The 22,851-nt window shown below is 39.7% G+C and overlaps 1 protein-coding gene across 2 annotated transcripts in view; it reads right to left on the reverse strand.

The window, feature by feature from the left end:
* Positions 1-22,539, reverse strand: part of LOC134528354 (opsin, ultraviolet-sensitive-like) — a 55,924-nt gene extending 33,385 nt beyond the window's left edge. Inside the window, exon 1 of one of the 2 annotated variants that reach the window (XM_063361913.1) lies at positions 21,053-22,539. In XM_063361913.1, the coding sequence (XP_063217983.1) occupies positions 21,053-22,395 (1,343 nt within the window). In that variant the 5' untranslated portion in view covers positions 22,396-22,539. Of the gene's footprint in view, positions 1-4,037; positions 4,133-21,052 lie in introns of those variants that run through there. The other variant, XM_063361914.1, reaches the window with a different exon arrangement.
* Positions 22,540-22,851: the final 312 nt, after the last annotated feature.

Genomic DNA, 22,851 nt, shown 5'->3' on the forward strand with positions numbered 1-22,851 from the left:
TCTAAAAGCCCTTGTCTGAAACAATTTTTGATGAAACTAACTTTTACCATAAAAACAGCAGTTGAAATAAAAAATTGCAAAACTTCCTTAGAATTAAATTCTTTCAAATATATTTTAAACTACCTTAATAGTATGGAAGATCTTGGTTCAAAGCAAATTTTTGTTCGACCAAGAATTATTGTAAGGGATGAAAAATAGTGCTTGAAGTCCAAAAATATTCATAATTACTTTAGTAAACACAATATGACAGTTTAAGTAAGCTATTCAATGCCTAGACGCATATAAGAAAATGTTTTATCGGTCATTTTGGAATAATTGGAGAACATATAGGATTTCATGTACAATAAGTTCTTTAAATGTTCCAGATGTTTATAAAAATTTCCAGAATATTTCCAGAAGAAGCAGGTACTTAGAAATCTGCCTACGCCTGTAGTCTGTGCCCAAAGGGATTTTTTTTATTTATAATTGCGGAGACATCATCGCTTCATACTGTTTCAAACCTGATTTTTATCCTTCGATTATCCCTCTATTACGTGAGAAAAAACGTTGCAGTATTTTCATCGTCTGAATTCATAACACGTACATTTCTACGAAAGCGTGTTTTAGCAGTGCTTGAACCGAGATAGGGAAAGTATTTGATTAGATCATTAATCAGCGTTTTACTAGGTTTTACGAGTTTCTGTCTCCACGTGGCCCTACGAATGAGAAAAAAAAGGAAGTACAGCAATGAGCGATATCATTACTATAAGTTGACTTTGATTAGAGCATTTATTTCTGAATCCTGAAATCACTTGGGGAAAAAATGGCTTCGTTTCTGCAAGTATGAAACGTCTCAAATGAGTCAAGGCAATTACGGAATTATTGCGTCCAATCATATTGTGATTCGTTAACAAATACTACGTCTGATTTGAAGGGCAGAAAGTAAACGAGAAATTTGTAAGAAATTACCATAAATTACGTGCTTCTTCATCAAGTCTTTTGTCAATTTCTTTAAAGAACAAGTCCTACGTATGTAAGCTATTTTGAAATATACTATTTCTATTGAAACCCGTAGGTGAAATGTTTTATTTTTTAAATAAAATGTTCAGAAAAATTATTTTCTATTCTGTTTTTAGCGTTTCATTAAAAAAAAAAAGCCCAATGCTTTATTTTTGAAATAAAGATGTCGTTTACATGTCTTGAAATTTAAAGGGCTGGGAGAAGATATTTACCAAAATAACTGCAAGATAATAATTTTTGTAACGGAACTTTTAAGAGTGTAACTAAAACGAATGCTTCCTTAGCCTGAGAACATTTGAACGTTACGAATGTAAAACATGTAATTTAATACGTCTTTATTAGGTAGGTACAACAAAGTAATACACAGCACTTAACGACAGGGCCGGATTTAGGGGAGGGCAACCGGGGCAAAAGCCCCGGGGCCTCCACAAACGGAGGGCCCCACAATAGAGACTTCGGAAAAAAAATCTTTCTAATTCCGACAAGTAAACACTAGTAAACATCTTTTCCTTTGATAATCTTTTTTCGCTGTTTTACCTTTACCTACAGTACTTTGTACATACATGATTATATTATTGTTAAATATTAACAGAAATAATTTATCTATATTTGTTCACTCCAATCAGGCAATCAGTAAAATATCGAAATGCCTATTCAGCCTATTCCCCGTATTTGCGTGTCGATACGAGATACGACGGTACCTGTTTCCCCCGTTTTTTGTCTGTACGAACCACGATGGGACAAAACCGTTTATCGAAGATTTCTCTCCTGAGCATTGAAAGCGATTTACTCCGGGAATTGGATTTCAGCGAAATCATCAACGATTTTTCGGCGAAAAAAGCTCGGAAGGTTCCTTTCATTAACACTAAAATTTAATTTCATATAATTCTTGTCTCCGATTATATGTATGTATTTTTTTTTCAAATACTAAGATTATCTACATGATTTCACAATAAATTATTTATTGGAAAACTCGACTGAAAAAAATGGTTCATTTTATTTGGAAAATAATTTGGGGCCAGGGGGCCTCCACTCCTCTGTTGCCCTGAGGCCTCCAGACCTCTTATCCCGGCCCTGCTTAACGATAACGCTTTTAACTGGCGTGTTATGTCTCATTTATATTAAGTTTCTTAAATGTACTATTTATATGTTGCCAAACACTTCGTTTACCATCCTTATGTGTAATTGTATCATTATTAGCTATTTACAAGATACTGGAAAACTTCTGTTTCGTTTCATTCGACTGTTCGATGTATTTTTAGTATGGCATCATTATCATACAGACTTGTTAAGCGGGGTAAATAAGTTTGTCGGTAAGTTACTCTCCTGTAAGGACCCTGACGTTAAGATCGATGTTTTTTTGACGTGACAACGTCTAATAAATCGATGAACGCCGGCCGGCTGCACGCACGAAAAAGTGTCCCACTACGGATGTCCCACTACGGTTGTGTTCTGTTTGCTCATTGTACGCATGCGTGGCATCTCTCTTCATGATCATCGTACGCATGCGTGGCATCTCTCTTCCACTCGATTGGAACAACCATCGATTTGACTTTTCAATCATATTTTGTCGTTTGAATTATTAATATTATGTAATTTAACGATCGTCCACCGATTTTCAGCACAATCGGTACGGTTATTTAAAAGTAATGTTGAAAATTCAAATACGTTCTGAACCAACAATGGTGTTTTACAGTTACACATAATAATTCAAATTACACCCGGGATCTTTTGCACAATGTTTTAAAACATATTGTAACACATTATAAATAAGTTTGGTGTATTTGGGATGCGTATTTGTTATAAAATCGTGTTAATATTATACCCCTACCGTGAACAAAGTTTTTATAAATAAATAAATATATATATATGTATATATATATATATATAAACTACATTATCTCAGTATGGCCTCGTGGGCGTGTGGTTAGCATACCAAACTCTAATCTAAAGGAAGTCGGTTCGAAACCCGGCAGCTGCAAAATTATTTTTGTACTTGTAAAAATAAATATGGTGCATGCAACATTTCAAAATTAATAAATATATTTGAATTAATGAATGCAAATAAAAGTAAATTTATTAATTCAATTGCACATTTCATTTCACTCCTTTGTATCCATACAAAATAGTGATAATTCAATAAAAATGATTCAATTTTATTCATAAAAGTATGCAGAGGTAGATTATATCATGCAAAAGATTGAAAAATAAAAAAAAAATTCTTCCTCAAAGAATATAATATTTTTAATGCCTAAATGGTTTGGTTGCAAAAACCTATTAGGTACGGCTCAGTCTCAGGCCGAATATGATATTTCCTTTTCTTCTGGATCAATCATTTCATCAATGTTTTGTTATGACGTTGTCACGTTAAACTATCGTCCGTAAACCGACTTTACAGACAACCAATTTTTTTTTTTAGAAAGTATTTTAAACAATATAAGTTAGCAAAAGTGTGAAACAGAAACCGCAAATAATCAAGATAATGGTAAGAGAGTAATGGAACAAGACAGCGTGAAAGAGACAAGAGAGGATTTCTACGACCCAAGTTACAAAGTTTTGAGGAACTTGCTTATTTATTGAGATAGTTGTACCAGAGATTTTTTTTTGTTTGTTTTGCCCCTAAGTATGATTATCATCTGAAGATCCTTTCCCATTAATTTTTCTCAGAAAATATACTTCTATCCAGTGTAATCTGTGATCAGACAAAAATTAAATGGGGAGGCGTGTCTAGACGAACGTATCGTAGCCAACCCGCTTCGTCTGTGGAGCCATTGCAATCTAAAGGTGACTTTGCGTGAAGTTTAGTGCTATTGATGTGAATACGTCTTAAAAATTGCTTCCATAGTGGGAGGCAATTCAAAAAACGAATGATAACAAAATCGGAGGATACAGTTTAGTGTTGCAGCTACATATCTATCATCGTCAGTTGCAGCTGGGGCGGTTGAAATTATACAAATGGATGATGACTTCTTAGTGTTCAAACATGATTATAACATACATTAAATAGCGTATTGTATATTTTGTATAGAAAATATTACCTGTTGCGTACACGTATCCACGTACAACACACGGCCGTGTCCATGACCCAGCCACGCCCCATTTATTGAAATGGTTGGTAGCCCTGAATTTTTTTCCTGATGAATTTAAAGTCGTTTAAATCTTTGTTTTTGTCTCTAATTAATTTTTCTATTTTTTGTTAAGTTTAATTTCATAAGTCATTATTTTGTTATGTTTAAATTTAAACCTATATATATGTATATATATTAACACAAACTCTAAATAAGGGTGCGGTTATACGGAACGCCGAACAACTTCAGGTCTACAAGTTTAAGCTAACATGTTTACAAACGTTAAAGCGTACGGTTTCGCTGCAGTTGGTACAAAGAAGTGTGTTCTACCTCCAAAACGTCTAATGTCATCGAATGAATGTGTTGTGGATCCTTTTTATTTGAGCAAGTGTACCTTTAGAGAATTAGAGCCAGCAAAACACTAAAATATTTACTTGTTAATCTTTTGTCGTTTCAGTCGGTAATATATTACACGAACTTGGGCCAGGGACATTCTCCATCTTGGATTTTTTTCGCAAAGGACTGTTTAAACTCTCAACACCCGATCAGAGGGTTATGCAGAAGGGATATCGTTCTGTTCTGTGTATGTGTAACCGCGCCCTAAGACGGTTCAGTTTCGACTACAGAGACGACAGACGAGTGAAGTATCTTCGTTGACTAGTGCGTGGTGGGAGACCTAATATGCACAAAAGTTCTGCCATTCCCGATTACATCCGAACAATTCACCTTCGGCCAACTTCGGGATTTGTTTTATTTTTGCGCTGGAAAAATGAATTCAAATATTAAAAGTGGTCTGTTAGGTTAGCTACATAAAAACACTTTAAAACACAATGGACGGTTAGTTAGGTTAGTAGAGCTACATTAAAATAAACAGAGAAATATAAATACATATAAATAAACCCGAGGTTGGCCGAAGGTGAATATTCGGGCGTGTTCGGGCAGGGACAGAACTTGATGGACACCTTAGGCTTCCCGTGCGGGGTTTAGGTTAGTTCCACGCCACTAGCGCGAGGGGCGCTGCTGTCGACGAGGCTTGTTTCTGCTTGCGTTTACGTCTTCCATACTCGTGGAGTGTTCTGAAAACTTTTAAAGACGCAGATTTTATTTTCACGGTAGACCAAGATGTTGTTTTTATTATATTATATCACGTTTTCACTTGTTAAACTTACGCACAGAGAAAGAAACTAACACTATTAAAAATCAAATTATTTTACCATTTCATATCGTTTAATGGTAAAGATGTATTACCAAAGAGTTTCAGGGGAAGATATTTGTTTTCTGGTGTTTTGAAATATCAGACTGTGGGGTTTTACGGTAACATCTTGCTTGCTTTGTGAACGACCGTTATTTACTTGCGTCGGTTGCGTGTTACGGTGTTGCGTCGTTTATAAACCCGACATTTACGAAGTCTTTATCTCCTGTAATATTTAATTAGAATTCATGTTTGTCAGATGGTCTGAAAGTGGTTTTCTAATTTCTAGCAAACTTAGTGTACAAGAGTTGCAATAAAGAAAAAGTGTGATACAAACACACTCACATGTGTATACTTTTTTAATTAATTTCCTGAGAAGCTATGAGTGGGAGTCAGTCAGCCGCGCACCGCCTCCTCTATCGAGTGCCATCCCTTTACTGCATTCGTTCGTTCTCTCTTCAACCCACTCTTTTTCCCTACATCTCCCTTTTTCCCCTTTCCATCTCCATACTGAACCAGCTTACTACCAATTCCCCCCCCCCCCCCTCCCCACAATTATTTTACGAGAAAGGTTTTAGGTTTTCCCTACCTGACTTCGTGCTAGATTTTAAGTCCATTGAAATGTTAACGTTAACGTCGAAGCTTATTATTTTTATTTATGTGTTATGCACCTGGTTGGCATTTATTGTGCCTGTATTTTCCCCATTCTATCTAAAAGCGAGTTTCGTCCCTTCTTTTCTCACAATACAGAATCGCCCGCGTACAGGTACAACAACACCAAGCGCGGCTCCAGAAGGGGGGTGGGGGGGGGGGGGGGGGCGATAGCCCCTCCCGAGACCAATTTGAATGATTAGTGTATATTTATGTTTACTTAAATATTTAATTTCATATGTTAAACTTTTATCTTATCAAAAGTTGCATGGAGCTACTAAGGTTCTGTATTTGAAACTTGTAATTTGTAAATAATATTCCAAGGCCAATATCTGACCACTTTCATTTTTTGCAACTACGACCTTTCTTTGAGCGATAGCCCCTCCCTAAAAGTCATCCTGAAGCCGCCATTGAACAACACACATTAACTACGTATAGTGCCAGCCAAATGACTTGCGAGTTGGTGCTCCACAGTTAGATGTAAATGCGTTGCCTGAAACGCACCGGCAAAACTGTTGGAAATACGTAACAGTGAATTTACGGACTTTTCAACGAAGAATCAACCTCAAATAAACTAAGAGATCTTCGAAGGAATTACGCTATGTTCCGACTCCTGAGTTCTGAGTTTAGTTGTGAACAAGGAAAAAGTACAAGCCGAAATAAAAAGGTTTTTTGCTGTACATTCAACCAGGTTTAAAATGTTTTCTTCACATAATACATATTATTTTCCTTGGTTCAAAGAAAGCAAGCGCAGCACCTGTAAACTGACGAAGATAACAGTGCATTTGACGAAGATCCCTGTATAATTTTTAACTGCCGTTCTTCGTAAATTTAAGATGAGAATTTATAACAGTGTACACTGGTCAATACAATAAGGATATCCGACGCACATAATTAGGGGATCATACAAAAAGGACCAAGGGATCAAACAAGGAAATTTTTTCAGTAGCAGTATCAGTTACAAGCACGTCTAACGCCCCGAAAATAACTCCAATTCCGTGGAAATGACGTAATAGTTTCCCTAGTAGTGGAGAAGTGTGTGTGGGGGTCTTTGCGTAGCGATGCAGTTCAGATGGGGGAAGTAAATACCAGCAACAACGTGATTTAACTGGAATCCCTGCGAGACCGTACACCATACTGGAGGACTGTTGTAGTGTTCGTGTCTGTTTCGTGTGCTGTCCTACACTGTTATAAATTACAGTAATTTTACGGACTTTTCGACGAAAATTTTTAACTCAATCACATATTTTAACAAAAATATACCGACTTCAAAAAAAAATTCCAAAACAAATTAATATGCACTAAAAAGTGCCGTTTAAATGAAACAAACGAAGTCAGGGATAAACGCCTACCTCAAAGGAGGAAATCTACCTCGAGGACAATTTCAAAAGAGACTTGCGAAGAGCGCAAAAATAGACTTTCGAAAATGCAGCTTTACATGAAAAAAAGTTTTGAACAGGGAAAATATCGAAAAACGTATTCACCGTCTCGGCTTGATCAACGATCGTCTATCAAATGAGACGGAGGAGCAACATGCCCACCGACTCAGCGTGATACACGATCGTCTATCCAAAGAGACAGAAGAGCAACGTGCAAACCGTCTCAGCTTGATCCACGTTACGGTAGGTGACTCGAATATCCGGATAGCCTATAAAACATTCGGCCGAGTATCGTTAATTTGCTCCTGAGGATTGAAGAGTTCCGTTACTTTGTCATGGATCCCATAATCAGAACCTAACCAAACTCTCATCAAACTACCCTTGAAGTACATCCTTTCCAATAAAAAAAAAGAATCATCGAAATCGGTTGGCGTGATATTGAGTTATTCATACATTTCTCGCGCACATACTTAATGAAAATTTAAGACTTATATGGTTTTCTCATGGACGCCATTGTCAGAACTAGACCAAATGAAATGGGACCACACAAGAAGCACCAGCTTTCAAAACAAAACGAATCATCAAAATCGGTTCACCCAGTCGAAAGTTCTGAGGTAACAAACACACCAAAACAACGTCGAATTGATAACCTCCTCCTTTTTTTTAAGTCGGTTAAATAAACGTAAATTCCGAATAACTGAATCTTCGTAGAAACTAAGCCTATTTTGACTTCCGATTTGTATGTGTCATTATAAAAAAAGGTAAACACACACAAACACACAAGCAAAATAAAGTGTGTTATTACTGTGGGCTGAGTCAGTTTTTAAATGATTTGTTGATATATCACGAATATTATTTTGGATTCATGTTAAAAGTAAGTGAACACAGTGTCCGTAAGTAGGTTAAAATACCTTGCATATAGTTTTAAAAAAATTTCTTGCGAGCAGTAAGCTTTTCTTTAATCATTAAAAAAAACATTATTATTCCAGTGCAAATTTCAGTAATAAATGTAACTTTATTACATAAATCTCGTATTTTAAAAACTTCAGATGCCAATTACAGACTTTTCAATTAAAAGTGGTCGGTTCCATTTCAATTTTGTTTGAATATTGTAATTAGCCTGTAAAAATGACACGAGGCCCTTTCAAACCTTAATTTCCTCAGATTTGTTTCTGCTCGAGAAGAACGAATGTGGTGGCGGGAAACACAGCGAACAATTTTTTTTTTTTGCCGCAGAAAGACCTACCGTAGAATAATAACCCCGCTCATTTTTGTAATCATTGTAAGTCGTCATGCGAGCATCAAGTACCAGAAAAAGTAACTCTTCAGGACTATTAAAAAAAAAAAAGCAAAAAGTAAAAAAAAGAAGTTTTTTTTTACTCACTACACAGAAGATGAAAAATTACACTTCCTACTCCAATATTTTTTTTTTGTCACCCATCTTCTTCAGAGTAAAGCCATCAAAAATTAATTTATGCTGACTAATTACGTATTTATTGAAAAAATCTTTCTGCTGAAATTCGTCTCGTATAATAACTATTTCTCCTGGCTCAAGAGTCTGTAATTGAAGATTTTATTAAATCCTTGACTATTTAGTGTATTTTAGTGAAGTAACGTCATTATATTCACTTTTGATTAATTTCAGATGTTTGAAATCTTTTCGGAGCTTCTATTTCCTAACCTACGTCTATGGAGCACGATTGTGCGCGCGTTAGTTCAGGAAACACAGGGAGCTTTAAGCCACAGCCTTCATTGTAGGTGGTGTTCGTTCGCGAGAAACGCTTGGAAAAAAAAAAAATAAACTTTGGTGTTCTGAAAGTCAACATCCGTGATTTCGCGCGCGTAAACAAAAAAATCTGAAGTGAGCAAGGAGAGTTTTGCTCGTTGTTCAACGAGCCGAGGCACTTTTTGAAGTTTGTGGAGATTTTCCATCCCAGCGCGACGGTTGGCTTTTGAATATATGTAGGAGCTTTGAGTAAGCGCGCGAAGCTGTTCCTCGAAGCAGATACTTGGAATGTATAAAAGGAGGCATAAATTATTGAGAGCGTGTGTTTATGATGAAGCAATGTAATAGTGGACCAAGGCTTAGGACCTGCCATCGACATTAACGTGGTTTGAGACTGTAAGAGTAAGAGAATGAGCATTTACAAAATTAATAAGTGGGCAGTGGCGGATTCATGAATGTTTTCGCAGGGAGGGGTGGGGATAGAACAAAATAGGAAATAAATTAAAATCTGAACACGTGTATTTAAAAAAAAACCTACATAACTATTGACGCTAACACACTGACTTATGGAGCTACAGTAACAGTGGCTTCTCAAACAGTAACATACTGTCTGCACTGATAGATATATTGCACAAATTTTCATAACTTAGGGGGGGGGGGGGGGGTAATATATCCCTTATCCCCCCTTCCCCCTGCGTCCGCCACTGTAAGGTGGGGTGAACGAGAGCACACGGGGAAACCCCACTGTATTACGGCAACGTCCGCCACATTTCCCAATAATTGCGAGAACTCCTGGTTCTACACCGCGCAGAACCAACTTCGGTTTGCCAAGGCAGGTTATTTGGAGAAAGTATTGTTGAAAAAAAGGGGGAGGGGGTTGTCTCCCATAGGAATGCCACTGAACCTGTTTGATCCAGGCCTGTCATGGCAAACTTCACTCTTTCCGGGGTCAGACACTAATTAATTAATATAACATTTTATTTTTACAAAAAAATATATGTCTTATTATTGTGCAGGATAGCCAATAAACGAAATTGGTGGTACGTGATGAAGTCAATAGTAAAAATTCCATTTCAAAAATTGTATTTACCAAAAAAATTAAAAACCATGAAAACCAAGAAGAATTAAAATGAAAAACTAAATGTATTGCACAAATATAAATAATATTATTCCAATATTTCTGCGGGAATGCTGTGGCTTGTGAACACTAAATGTGTGCAGACAAGACTGTAACACACGACATCGTGTCTAATGACAGCAGTTGAAAGGTTCCTGCGGCTGTGTCGCGGGCCGGATCTAGGTCCCACCAACAGCTGGCGCCGGATCTAGGTTCTGACAACAGCTGGCGCCGGATCTAGGTTCCTGCAACAGCTGGCGCCGGATCTAGGTTCCTGCAACAGCTGGCGCCGGATCTAGGTTCCTGCAACAGCTGGCGCCGGATCTAGGTACCACCAACAGCTGGCGCTGGATCTAGGTCCCACCAACAGCTGGCGCCGGATCTAGGTTCCTGCAGCAGCTGGCGCCGGAATCGCGGTGAAATAATTCCGGCGCGGGTGTTTGGGAGGAGGTACAAGCATTGAATATTCAATGGTAGAGGCCTGATGCTGGACTCACTAACGCGATGTGTTGGGCGCGAATATTTTTCTGATCAATCAAGTACACTGTGCATTTTCCTTTTGAAAATGTAACACAAATATTCACGTAAAATCACAGATATTTGTACATTTTTGCACATGCATGAAAACAACTGTATCACTATAAAAAAGTGTTCGCTGTAATACTGGGTTCGGATTCTTACCCGGGATTTGTGACGACCCAGTTCCTCCAATAGTTTAAAGTTATTTGCAAACCGTTCCCTCAATAGCTTTCGTGGATAAGCATGATACAACAAAAAGTCCAATTATTGAATATTCGATTATCTTTTCCATGGGGTTAAAAAATGTATACTTGAATCAAGCATCAATTAAAATATAAAATTATGTGTCAATTAAAAAAAAGTCAATAATATATAGAAAAACGTATTTCATACACGGAAATTTAACCATAATAATGTGATGTACGAAGTTACAATATCTCTCTTGAAGTATTACAAACTATTTCTTAGCAACTGGTTTCCAAAGGGATCTTATGTAAAATTAAAGAAACTGTTTCTTCTGTGTACGATACGTCTGTGACGTAAGAGCAAAAAAAATGGCCGACGCGACAGACTTTCCGATTAGAAAATATTTTTCTACTAGCTGAAGTACTCGGCGTTGCCCGGGCTAAACACATCATAATATAAGGAACGTCACTACCGAGTTTCAAATTTATATGACATACACTTTAAAAACTGGACATTTTGATTTGAAAGTCCCATTGATTGCACAGTCTCGGTGCATCAAAACTACGCATCAGCAAAACCGGGACACCAATTTTCAGCTTCGTTTTATGTGAAGGCAGGTAACCCCTAGGCAAGACGTAACGGACGCACAAAACGCGTTACAAATTCAAGGAAACGCCATCTATGACGAAGTTTTAAACTAAACTGTTATTAGCACCTTTAGTTCGCTAGCAGCCACGAGATTCACTCGGATGGGTTTAGCCAAGGAGAAGGATAGGAGATAGGACGTATATGACCGTGTGGCGGACATAGAGAAATGACACAAACCCTATGACTTACCTTCTATGATGTGTTATTATAAAACAGAATTTACCCCTTTTAAACTCCCTAAGCGATGGAATTTTGAAATTATATATAGTACAAGTTCTTGTCAGAATTGTAACGGGAGAGGAAAATTATTGATGGTCCGAAAAATGAAAATTAATTAGAAATAATAAAAATAATTCTAGTAAAAGAAAAAAAAACAAATTAAACATAGAGAGAGGAAAAGAAAAAGTTTAGGTTTGCGATTTAAAGTGATAAGTATTTAAATACTAATTGAACTCTTATGAGGGTACTGATTGCTTCGTTGTTAATATCACGGGGGTGTTTTTTAATTGTATGGGAAAATTAAGAATGATAAGGCATCTAGTGCGTGGCAACAATGTTAATAGGCAATAGGAAACAAACTTCTAGCGCCTGCGGCATTGTCAACACACACTTCGTACGTGTACTGCATGTTGTATCTAACCCCCTCCAACGCATTTGATTCTAAATTGAACTTTTAGTAAGGATACATAATGTTATTGATAATATAATATAGCCTATAGCCTTCCGCGATAAATGTACTATCCAACACTGAAAGAATTTTTCAAATCGGACCAGTGGTTCCTGAGATTAGCGCGTTCAAACAAACAAACAAACTCTTCAGCTTTATAATATTAGTATAGATTCCCATCGCGTCGCGGGCGCGACGCTACTCGTGAAGAACGTCGGAATTTTGTTTTCGCAAGATGGCGACACTGATTACAATTACGACTCGTGTGTTGCCGAGGTTATTTATCCGTGCAAGCTCTGGAATGTGTTCACGCACGTTGATTTTTTCCCAACAGAATATAAAAGTTGCACTTAACATATTTCTCCGAATAAATTTCGTTTTAATAAAAAACCTAAAGGCTAAGCACTGATGGCTGTCGTGTGTTTGGTACGTACGTAAATGCAATGAACGAGCACATCTGTCGGCCGATACGTTTCCCTAACCTACGGCCGGAAAACTATTCTTTGAACAGATTATATTGTTCAAAATCAAAACATAATGTTCTGAGAACTTAAAAAAAATTCAAAACATTTAAAGAAGAATCTCCCTACGTCAATGTTTAAACCGAAGGCGAACTTCCGCAGAGCTTGTCGTCTTCCACCGGAAATTGAGAGCAGCGTTGCACTGAGAGAAATTTTTTATCCTAGCAAAATATTTTTTATGCGGCAAATAAAATACGCAGGATTTATTCGATGAAATTATTACTTTGAGGCAGATATTTTTCCTGGTACTAATAATTCAGATGTCCGGGACCTGTATGTTTCATTGTATTTTATTTGCGTATTCAATAAAAAATGTATATTTATTGTTTTGACATATGAAACATTTGATGGACAGTATGCAAACAAAAGTATTCTGCCGGCGGGAACAAATTCGTTCGCCTCTCTGTCTGGCAACAATACAAGGATCGTCTCTCAGTTTGCCCGGCGACTCGCATTGGCGCTGCGCATTTCGGTTCGGCGGAAGCCCGAGTTCCGTTTCACGACTCGCACAGAATACTTCAGACATGCACACATAAGTAAGACGTGCACGCACTAAAACACACAATCCGCCGCAGTCGTTTGTTGACTGAAGTCCGACAAGTTCAACCTCCCTACGGCCTTATTCGCCGACTCCCGTTTAAGATACCAGAATAATCTCTGCTCGTGCATTTGCTTAGGTTAGGGTTTGCACGTAAATATAATTCTAGCAGGAATTCATTAATTTTTTTTTTATTCGGGAAGTTAGGTTTTCGCTTGTAGAGATGATCGTAACTTAAATGAAAGGTTAAAAGTTACGAACGCGAGAGAAAAGATCGCGATGAGGAGCAGACTGGCGGCCCCGAACGGCCACTGACGTCACGCGACGGCCACTGACGTAAGGCATGCCACGCGTGCCTGGCCGGATTACAAGGGTCCTCGCTACCCCCTCCCCCTCCACACCCCAGCCCACCGTCCCGCCTCGGGCTATTGTCACCTCTAGCGGCCTGAGAATCCCGGGCTTACAGAGGCAGCCGCGTGGAGCGTCGCGAATAAGCGTCGCTGTTCTGGGTGTTTCGGGAGTCGGGTCGGCCCGGGATGACGCGACACGTCACAGCCGCTCTCGTCCCTGCGAGAAGGGCGCCGCAAGTATATAAGCAGCGACGCCGGCCTCCACGGAAGTTCCGAGGGTTCGGAGAGTTCTGAGAGTACGAAGGAAGCGGACAGAGGCGGACAGAAGAGCGAGCCACTGTCTAATCAAGCTCCAGTGGGAAGTGTCAATGTTTCAATGATCAGTGTAAGACTAATTGTTGTGGACTGAGATCTTGAGCGCAGTAATTAAATTTGTAATGTAGACATTAGTATTAAATAACACTGTACTAGTTAATAAGGCTATCCCTTACGAAACCACTAGTTCTCCCCACATTATATTCGCAACAATTTTGGTGTCAAAAGTGGGATAAACCCTAACTAATAGATTTAGGATTCAGTTACATTATTAAAATTAAAGTAAAGAACAGAATTTAGTTTATTTCAGAATAAATTTAGTGTTGAGAACTTTAGTGACTTCCAAATGTTATAAAATTAGTTTTTAATGTAATAGAGTTATTTTAAGTTTTGATCAGAAGTTTAGGCTAGTTTTTTTTAAAATTAATAGAAGTACCTAATAGAAATAAAATATTATTTAGTTTTTTTATTAGTGAAAGTGGTAGAGAGAGAGAGAGAGAGAGAGAGAGAGAGAGATGGCTGCTGAGGATGTTAGTGTTGAGGATATCAAGAAGATAAGGGTTGCCCTAGAAGAAAATTGGAATGTCGTGAGGGCAATGAGAACCAGTATAAAGTACTTCGCGAAATAAGTGAACAGTGAAATGAAGGAGAGTAAGAACCACCATGAAGAAATGAAAAGAGAGAGAAGTAATAGCCTACAGGAGACGAAGGTTGGTCAGGAAGAGATGATGAGTAACCAGGAGGCCATTCAGAATGAAATTAATAGAGAAATAAGGACCACCAAAAAGAGGCTAGTATGGCCATGAAGAGTAAATGCAACCAAGAAGAGGGGAAGAATGAAATGAAGAATGAAACTAAAAACTCACAAAGTTGAGTTCAAGAATGCCATGAAGCTCAAATTGATGAAGAGAAGATAAGCCAAGAGGAGAATAGCAGCAAAAAGAGAAGATCAGCAAGGGCAAAAATCAAAGAAGAGCTAAAGAAGAGTACAGGAGTGATAAAGATGGGTTATAAAGTGGTGAAGATTTAACAAGAATAGATGAAGACAGACCAAAGAGAGATGAAGAAAGACCAAGAAGAGATGATGAGAACACAAGGAATCATGAAGATGGTACAGGGAGAAACTAAGTGCAGTCCAGTGTAACGATACAGCTCCACATCGTGGTAGCCAAAACGTTCTGTAAACTAACAGCCTACACTTTGTTGTGCCAAAGTGTTCTCTGTAAATTATCATGAGCATACAATAAAAATATAATGATAATGATATTAAACACAATTAATAATGTAATGGAATTGGGTGCGTTGTATTATGGTTAACATAACCTAGTGATCATTAATAGAAACACAAAATGGTAGTTAGTCATAACAATAAAAAAAAAAACATTTATTTTATGACTAATTGACAAGCGTAATATACATGACCTCAGTAACAGCTTTCTCGAATAGAACAAAACCAAACAATTATTTCCAAACTTCTGTTCCGTTACAGTGGGCACATGTGTATTATAATACATCAATTTTCAAAAGTCTACTTATTATTTGCCTTCAGCCAGTCAGACACGAAACCCTGACTCCTAGGACCACTGGACTTGTGTGTGACAGTTCGTTGATATAGTTCGTTATATCCAATAAAATTATTGACACGTTAATCTCTAATTACGTGCGATATATTAATAATGTTCGCTGGGACGTAGTTGCCGACTTACGGCGTTAACGTCAGTGCAGCCGGCCATACCTGAATCCTGGTACAAGGAAACTTCTAAACCTTATATTTCGCGGTCAAGTTGTTCCCGCGCGCTGCATTCATTTGCTGACGTACGGAGTAATTAGTTCTCGCGTTTAGCTACAACTTCGTAGCTACACGCGACGCTGAACTGCTGCAAACAGCAGAATTCCTCACGGGAATTAACGCCGAATCACTTCATCTTCCCGGCGTCATATTACACTCTCTCTTATATATATTTAAATTTTGCATTGTCGGTACTCGCCAGCCAATCCAAACGTCGACGCTAGGCGTCTTTATTACAATCGACCAATTATAATGTAATTGTTTCGAACACGGCGGAGCGTTGTTGATTTGATGCGTCGTCATGGCAACTTCCGAGGCCGCTGACGCTCGTAACCACGCCAAGCAAAACACTGCCGAAAGTCCGGGAAACGAAACAAAACAAAACAAATTATGGTTGTTCCCCTGCTTCAAATTTTATTAGTCATACTAAGATGACTCTACTTCTATATAGACAAATCAGGCGAGTCCACAGATAAGCTGGCAGTATAGGAATTCGTAACACCAACGAATAAGTTATCATTAGCGTACGATTTTCATTTGGTACCTAATTCTTTCTTCAATGACTTAATATAATAGTATCCATATTACCTTAAATAATACTTCACTGCCATTGACTGCCAGTGCTATATATATAGCGAAACTTAGTCGGTATATAAATTTATGTGTTAAAGGGTGCCTTGAAACTACTGACTTATGAATCAGACAAACCGAAAAGGATTCCTTCGTACAATTAGTATTTAATCTCGTTTACTCATCACAGTAATCACCATATAGTTGAAACTATTAATTTATATTTCTATTATTATTTAATATTACTGTGAGAGTCATAACTTCCTTTAGTACGTAAGAGTAAAGCCTTTCCTAAATAATAGTATTTACACCTCTGTTTTGTGTGTTTAGTATTGTCTAAATCACGTCAACGGTTTACCGACTAAACTAGTGTCTCGGAGAACATGAGTGATAAACTAAGACTACTGGGTTATTCCTGGATTTGGGTAGACACTGGATTCGAACTGAAAAGAGGGTTTAAAGCTACAGCGAATTCGTCGACTCTTTCTTCCGCGTCTGGACGTCCTTCTGGCTCTGGAAAGTAGTAAAATCAGAAACAGGTGGACCTCACCAACAGTCTGTTCACTGAAGAAACTGCAGTTCCATCTGTAGACAGCGGAATGTCGTCACGGCCATAGGCGTGCGCAGGACTTCAGTATTGGTAGCGGGGGGTCCGGGGGTCCTCCCCCGGAAAAATTGGGATTTGAAAGCGCAAAATGGTGCTATTTAAGGTGTTTCCGAACAAAAACATTAAATACACAGATGTAAAAATTTTAACATTTTTTATGACAAATTATGGCTTTGAACGTTATAATCACCAGGAAAACTAATAAACTATTTACAGTTTTAAGCTTTGTTGAGCCATAAAGTAAATTGCCCAAATTGTTTGCACGGAATTCATGCTGGTGGCTTTGAAAAACCGTACTTATATGTTTTCTGAAGACGCCAAATAAATGCTAGAAAAAACATTCTCAAATGTTAAGTTTTACAATCAACAAATGAAGGGAGTTTTTGTAACATAAATAAAATATGTAAAATATTAAAATAATAAAAATACACAAATAAGAGTGGGCAAAAGTTTTAACTTTTGAAATACAACAAAAATGTTTTGTCGGCGACTGCATTAAGTCATAGAGTAAGCCTATCCTTTTAACTAACTAAACTCTCTCTCTTTTTTTAAATAAACCCTGGCGGACGGCGGCTATTATTCCGTGCGCCTGCCGAGTGGAGTGAACAGTGGACACCGAGCGCGCATTCTATGTAATTCGAGGAGAACTATGAGAAGTATTTACATTTCAGAAGTTTCGTAGCCGCGGCCCGCGCGTACAACACAAGTAATTGCAACTGGCTTGTTTCCGTGTGTATAGTTGGTTCGATTGATAATTTATTGATATACTGATAGTGTTATGAGCACATATCTGTAAATCGACACGATTAAAAAACATATTTTTTTGGAAATAATACGGTTTTTTGTAAGTATGTATTATTTCTGCTTGTAAAAAACAAAATAACGTTAACCCTAATGGTGGTGCCAAGGCACCTGTGGCACCTACCGTGCGCACGCCTATGGACGGCCAAGACTCGTCCTCCGGATGTTCGGGGTCGGCATCGCCAACGCTAGGCACGCCTGGTGGTTTCCTCTGGAGCTCTTCCGAAGACTTTAAATGTCTTTCTCGTACATAATCCCTAACGAACGAAACGACCGACGCGGTTGTATGGTTTTCCAGAAGTTCGGAAATTTCCCTAATAACGGACTCCGCGGTTGTCCCGGATCAATTTATAATATTACTGTTGAAATTAATGGTTCGACCAGAATACATGTCTATTCACTTCAGAGATATTGACTAAAAGCTCTCGAATCCTTCAAACATTCTAAAACAAACAACCAAATTATTTTTACAACCATCGACGTTAAAACTTTCATAAAACAAAACTAGTAAGGAAAAGAAGAAGATAACAGCGCTAAATTTGAAATATCAAAATTTATAAATTCCATAGAAGACATGAATGACTAATCAATACTTCCAAAACTGTTTCCCCTCCTTAAACCATGAAATAAATAAAATGTAGGCTTCACTCGTACGTCTTCCAGAACTATAACTCCCGTACATAATTTGTTACATTAATTATATCAAGTTGGTTATCTATAAACGAATTGAGCGTTTATAAAATGAACATCATAACAGTTGCAGTGAACCTGTAAATACTGTTGTATTACACCAGACGAGATTCAGAAGAACCAAGAAGGAATAGAGGAACATAGATGAGACGAAAAAGATTCGGGAAGAAATGCTGTGTGAACATGTAGCTGCGAGAGAAGGAATAGAGAGAAAAAAAAGGGAAGAAAAAAAGCAAAACGTCGGAAGGTAATTAGCAATACTGTCATGAGTATCGGGCCCGTCCAAGGCAATGGTCGGCCTAGCTCGGGCGGCTGGCTGGCATCTGCGACGCAGAAGTGTCACCGGGTGACGAGAGAAACTACATCTGCCGCGAGAGAGGGTTATCTGGTGAGACTGTACAGCCCGCGAAGGAGGAAAGGCAGGCGGCCTAAACTTCGAGTAGCATTTGGACACCCGGGAAGAGATGCGTTACATGTTCGGGACGAACCGGTTTAAGGAGAACGCGAGAGACAAGACCGCGATGCGCGTCAGGTTTTGGAGTGGGCTGGCGGACAAGCACGGCCACTGACGTCACGCGACGGCCACTGACGTAAGGCATGCCACGCGTGCCTGGCCGGATTACAAGGGTCCTCGCTAACCCCCCCCCCCCCCTCCGCTCCCCGCGCACCGTCCCGCCTCGGGCTATTGTCATCTCTAGCGGCCTGGGAATCCCGGGCTTACAGAGGCCGCCGCGTGGAGTGGCGTGAATAAACGTCGCTGTTCTGGGTGTTTCGGGAGTCGGGTCGGCCCGGGATGACGCGACCCGTCACAGCCGCTCTCGTACCTGCGAGAAGGGCGCCACAAGTATATAAGCAGCGACGCCGGCCTGCACGGAAGTCCCGAGGGTTCGGAGAGTTCTGAGAGTAGGGTAGAGTGACACTGGCGATACCCGTGTGATTAGCGAGAGGGCAAGTGGATCTTCGTGAGCGAACCGTACCTATCGGGAGTGAAGGCCTGGCGAGCCAGTCGGGTTGCGACGAGCGATAGTTGGAGACTGTGCTGCGGCGTGGCGTGGGTAATAAATGCCGTACACCGAGAGCTAAGATGTTTACACATCAAAGAGCGGCTCACAGACCTGTAAGATGTTTACACTTAACTAGCCGTCTACCCTTTCCCCAATGAACGGAAATTTAACAAATGGCAACCAATGATATTGAATTTTGTGGGTACGAAAAATTAATTTATTTGAAAAAAAAGAATTATATAGAGAACATAAGTCGACCAGGACTATATATATGATACATATAAATAATTAACCACAAAGTAACGATATGACACTAGATATTCACCTGCTTGAGACAATTTTTAAGTATTTTAAATGTAAACAAACATGTCTACCATCGCGGCCAAATACTCGGTTTCTATTGGTCGAACGGAGGAATTTAAACGGAAGAGCTAAGTATTGCCAAGATAGTCCGTACGGGTTCGTGTCCACATGTATGCCTATATAGACACGCCGTTACGTGAGATCCGTTTGCGTTTACGTGGTCCATTTTCACTTCCGTGTCTTTGTAGAATATGCCTTAGCTGTAAAGTCGTCCCTTGAAATAACGACTAAAATACTTTTTTCCTCGGAATTTCTGTTGTAGATTCGCACTTTGTCGATCGTAAATAGCCATACCAGCCAACAAATAATTTCTCCTCCCCCTTTTCCAACCCGAATATTTATATACAGTACTCATCAATAGTTTAGGGCAATTTCTGCACATATATTCCCGTCCTCAAACATTTGGTTAAAGCTTCGGGAATTTTTTTACAACCATTGTAGCCATCAACACACATTTTTATCAATTAAAATTAATGAAATAGGTTTATTAGTTGGCAAGTAATGAAGTATAAAGGGTTTTATAAAAGTAGAATTTTTGTACATTTTACTATGGAGGAAAATATTAAAAGCCAAAATTTCTTGGTATACTTATAAATGTTATATATAAATAAAATATTGATGCGTGTTTAAAAGAAAAACGAATTCAAAGTAAGAAAAAAAATCACAATTTTTAAAAATAATTTTGAAACTAAAGGTTTAAAAATTTCAACAAATTAAAATTATATAATTATTTTACAAACTTAGACAGTGAAACTGGATGTTCCTTGTTCGTTAGTGTGTTTCCGACGGTTTATGTTATATACATTAATTTAGGTACATTTAAGGCTGATTTTACTATAAAAGATTATTCAGAATTATTAAAGAAAAGCTGTATGTATTTTCCTCTTTTTTGTTTTAATGAAAAAATAAATGTCTAGAGATAATTTAAATTTTTTTTATATAAATCAAAGTTACCAGAATATATATAAATATATATTACATATTTTCGCAAATTAAATATACAAAAATTATATTTTTTCTAAAACCTGTAAAATTTCATACTAATAAACTGATTTCGATTACTTAGATTTATATAAAAAAAATATTTGATAGTAACAACGGTGAAAAAAAAAAACGTTTTACAAAAATAGCACTTAATTTTAACGGACAGGAAAGTTTTGTTAACATTTCATTCGGGAATATTGAAGGTTTGAAGTTTTATGGGCAATGATTACTGCAGTGAGTACGGTGCTGCTACTGTGAGATACACAGGAAAACGCTTGCTCAGTAGCAAATAAAAGGACCCCAAGTCATGCGTGTGGGCTTGCACATGCTACAACAGCGCCGACGCACCCCTGGCCGAGCGGTCTCACCTGGTGAACATGGCGATGACCAGCAGGTTGCCGACGACTCCCACCACCACCACCATCGAGTACACGGCCGCCATGGCGTAGTAGGCGGCGGCGCTGGGCGGCGGGAACCGCAGCCAGTGGCGGTCCACGCGGCGCAGGAAGTCGGCGGTGAAGAGGCCGCCCGCCTCCCAGGAACCCACCGGCCACGCCTCCGAGAACCTCCGCAAGGTGGCGTTCCACTCGTCCTCCGGGGGCGGGGCTTCCGTCGACTCTCCCGAGGACCTCTGGGTCTCCGACTGCCCGCGGCTGTAGCTCGCCGAGTCCGTGCCCGGCGTGGCTGCTCCGGCGCCGTCGTCGAATACCTTCGCTCCGGGTCCAGGAGGTCTTCCTGCCCTCGTGCTCGGCGTCCATCTCGAGAGGACCTGGGGTGTCTGCGGCGGCGACCCCGTCGTGGCAGACTGGAGGTTGTCTCTCGTCCCCGGTGGCCCGTCCGAAGTAGCTCCCAAGCTGCTGGCGGTGAGTTGCACCGCGTCTGTCCCCGCGCCCTGCGACGAGCTCGCCGCAGTCGCACCAGAAGAAGATACTTCACGCCCGGAGGATGATACCCTTTGGTTGTCTGCTTCTTTGTAATCATTCTCCGTAGCATTCGTGACTGGCGAGCCGCTCTCCTTTGTGCGCAGAAACTGAGTTCCGTCTGCTGTTCCGTGGAAGATAGCTTCTCTTAGATTGCCTTCGGCAGAGACGCGTCTGCGCGCTCGATATAACGAGCCTGGCATCATGTTTCCTTTGGCGTGATTTTTTTTTATCGATTTGTTCCTACGCTGAGCTCGTGATGCGGTACATTCGAGAGAGAAAACGATTTGGTTTCCGCGTAGCTGGTGGGAAATCCACGTGACGCGATGAACACCAGATGGCAAGCTCTCAACTTTCTTCTTGGCAGAAATCTGGACATTGATAAACCGTGCCTTACTACGAACTTTTTTCAGCCATGTTGAGATTTCTCCACCTTCAGTGCCGGAAGGCTGCTCGATGTTAATCCTCAGACTTGTCCCGCCTGATTCTCCCTCTGCTGTGCAGATTAATGAGGCAATCACGCTTGGCTCAGTGGTGCTTCTTTGCAGATTATCTTCCTCCTGTCTTCCCACCTCCTTCGACGGATATTGCGTTCTTTTCTGAATATATTCCGCAGTCTTCAGGGGGTTATTATTTTTCAGTGTTAGCACTATATCTGAAGATTTTCCACCAGTTGCAAAACTGCTGTTTATATTTTGCGCATGCACTTTTTCATGATGAACATTATTGCATTTTTTTACCGCTCTTGTTGCGAACAAAACTATGGGTCGCTTTTGTGCGGTAGATAACATGTAATTTGCTGTGACATTTTCCTGCGAACAAAAACAACCTATCGTGTTCACCAAGGCGTGCGCTCTAACAGTGGAATTTCTGTGAGCTTTCGTCGGATGATTACACTCGTCGCTTTTGACTCTCGTTGGAATGACAAAGACCAACCTGATAGATGCACTTGTCCCGTCAGTGTCTCCGGACGAGATGTCGTTTTCGATTTTCGAGCGGAGCGATGCTGTTTCCACCGGTGGCGTTTGACTCCGTCTCGCGACTCCGAGCTGGAGACACGTGGCGTCACGGAGGACCTCAGCGAACCGCCAGGCCTGGAGTCGCTGCCGGCGCTGTTGTTCGGCCGCCCGGCGCCGGCGAGACCTGCTGCTCCTCTGCGGCCAGGACGAGATGTCCCCGCCCAGGGTGGCGTGTCCGCCGCGTGCGAGGTCTCCGCCTTGTGCTGTTTGCCCCCCGCGAGTGGGGTC

The sequence above is a fragment of the Bacillus rossius genome, chromosome 1, assembly GCF_032445375.1.
Source record: "Bacillus rossius redtenbacheri isolate Brsri chromosome 1, Brsri_v3, whole genome shotgun sequence".
Lineage (NCBI taxonomy): Eukaryota > Metazoa > Arthropoda > Insecta > Phasmatodea > Bacillidae > Bacillus > Bacillus rossius.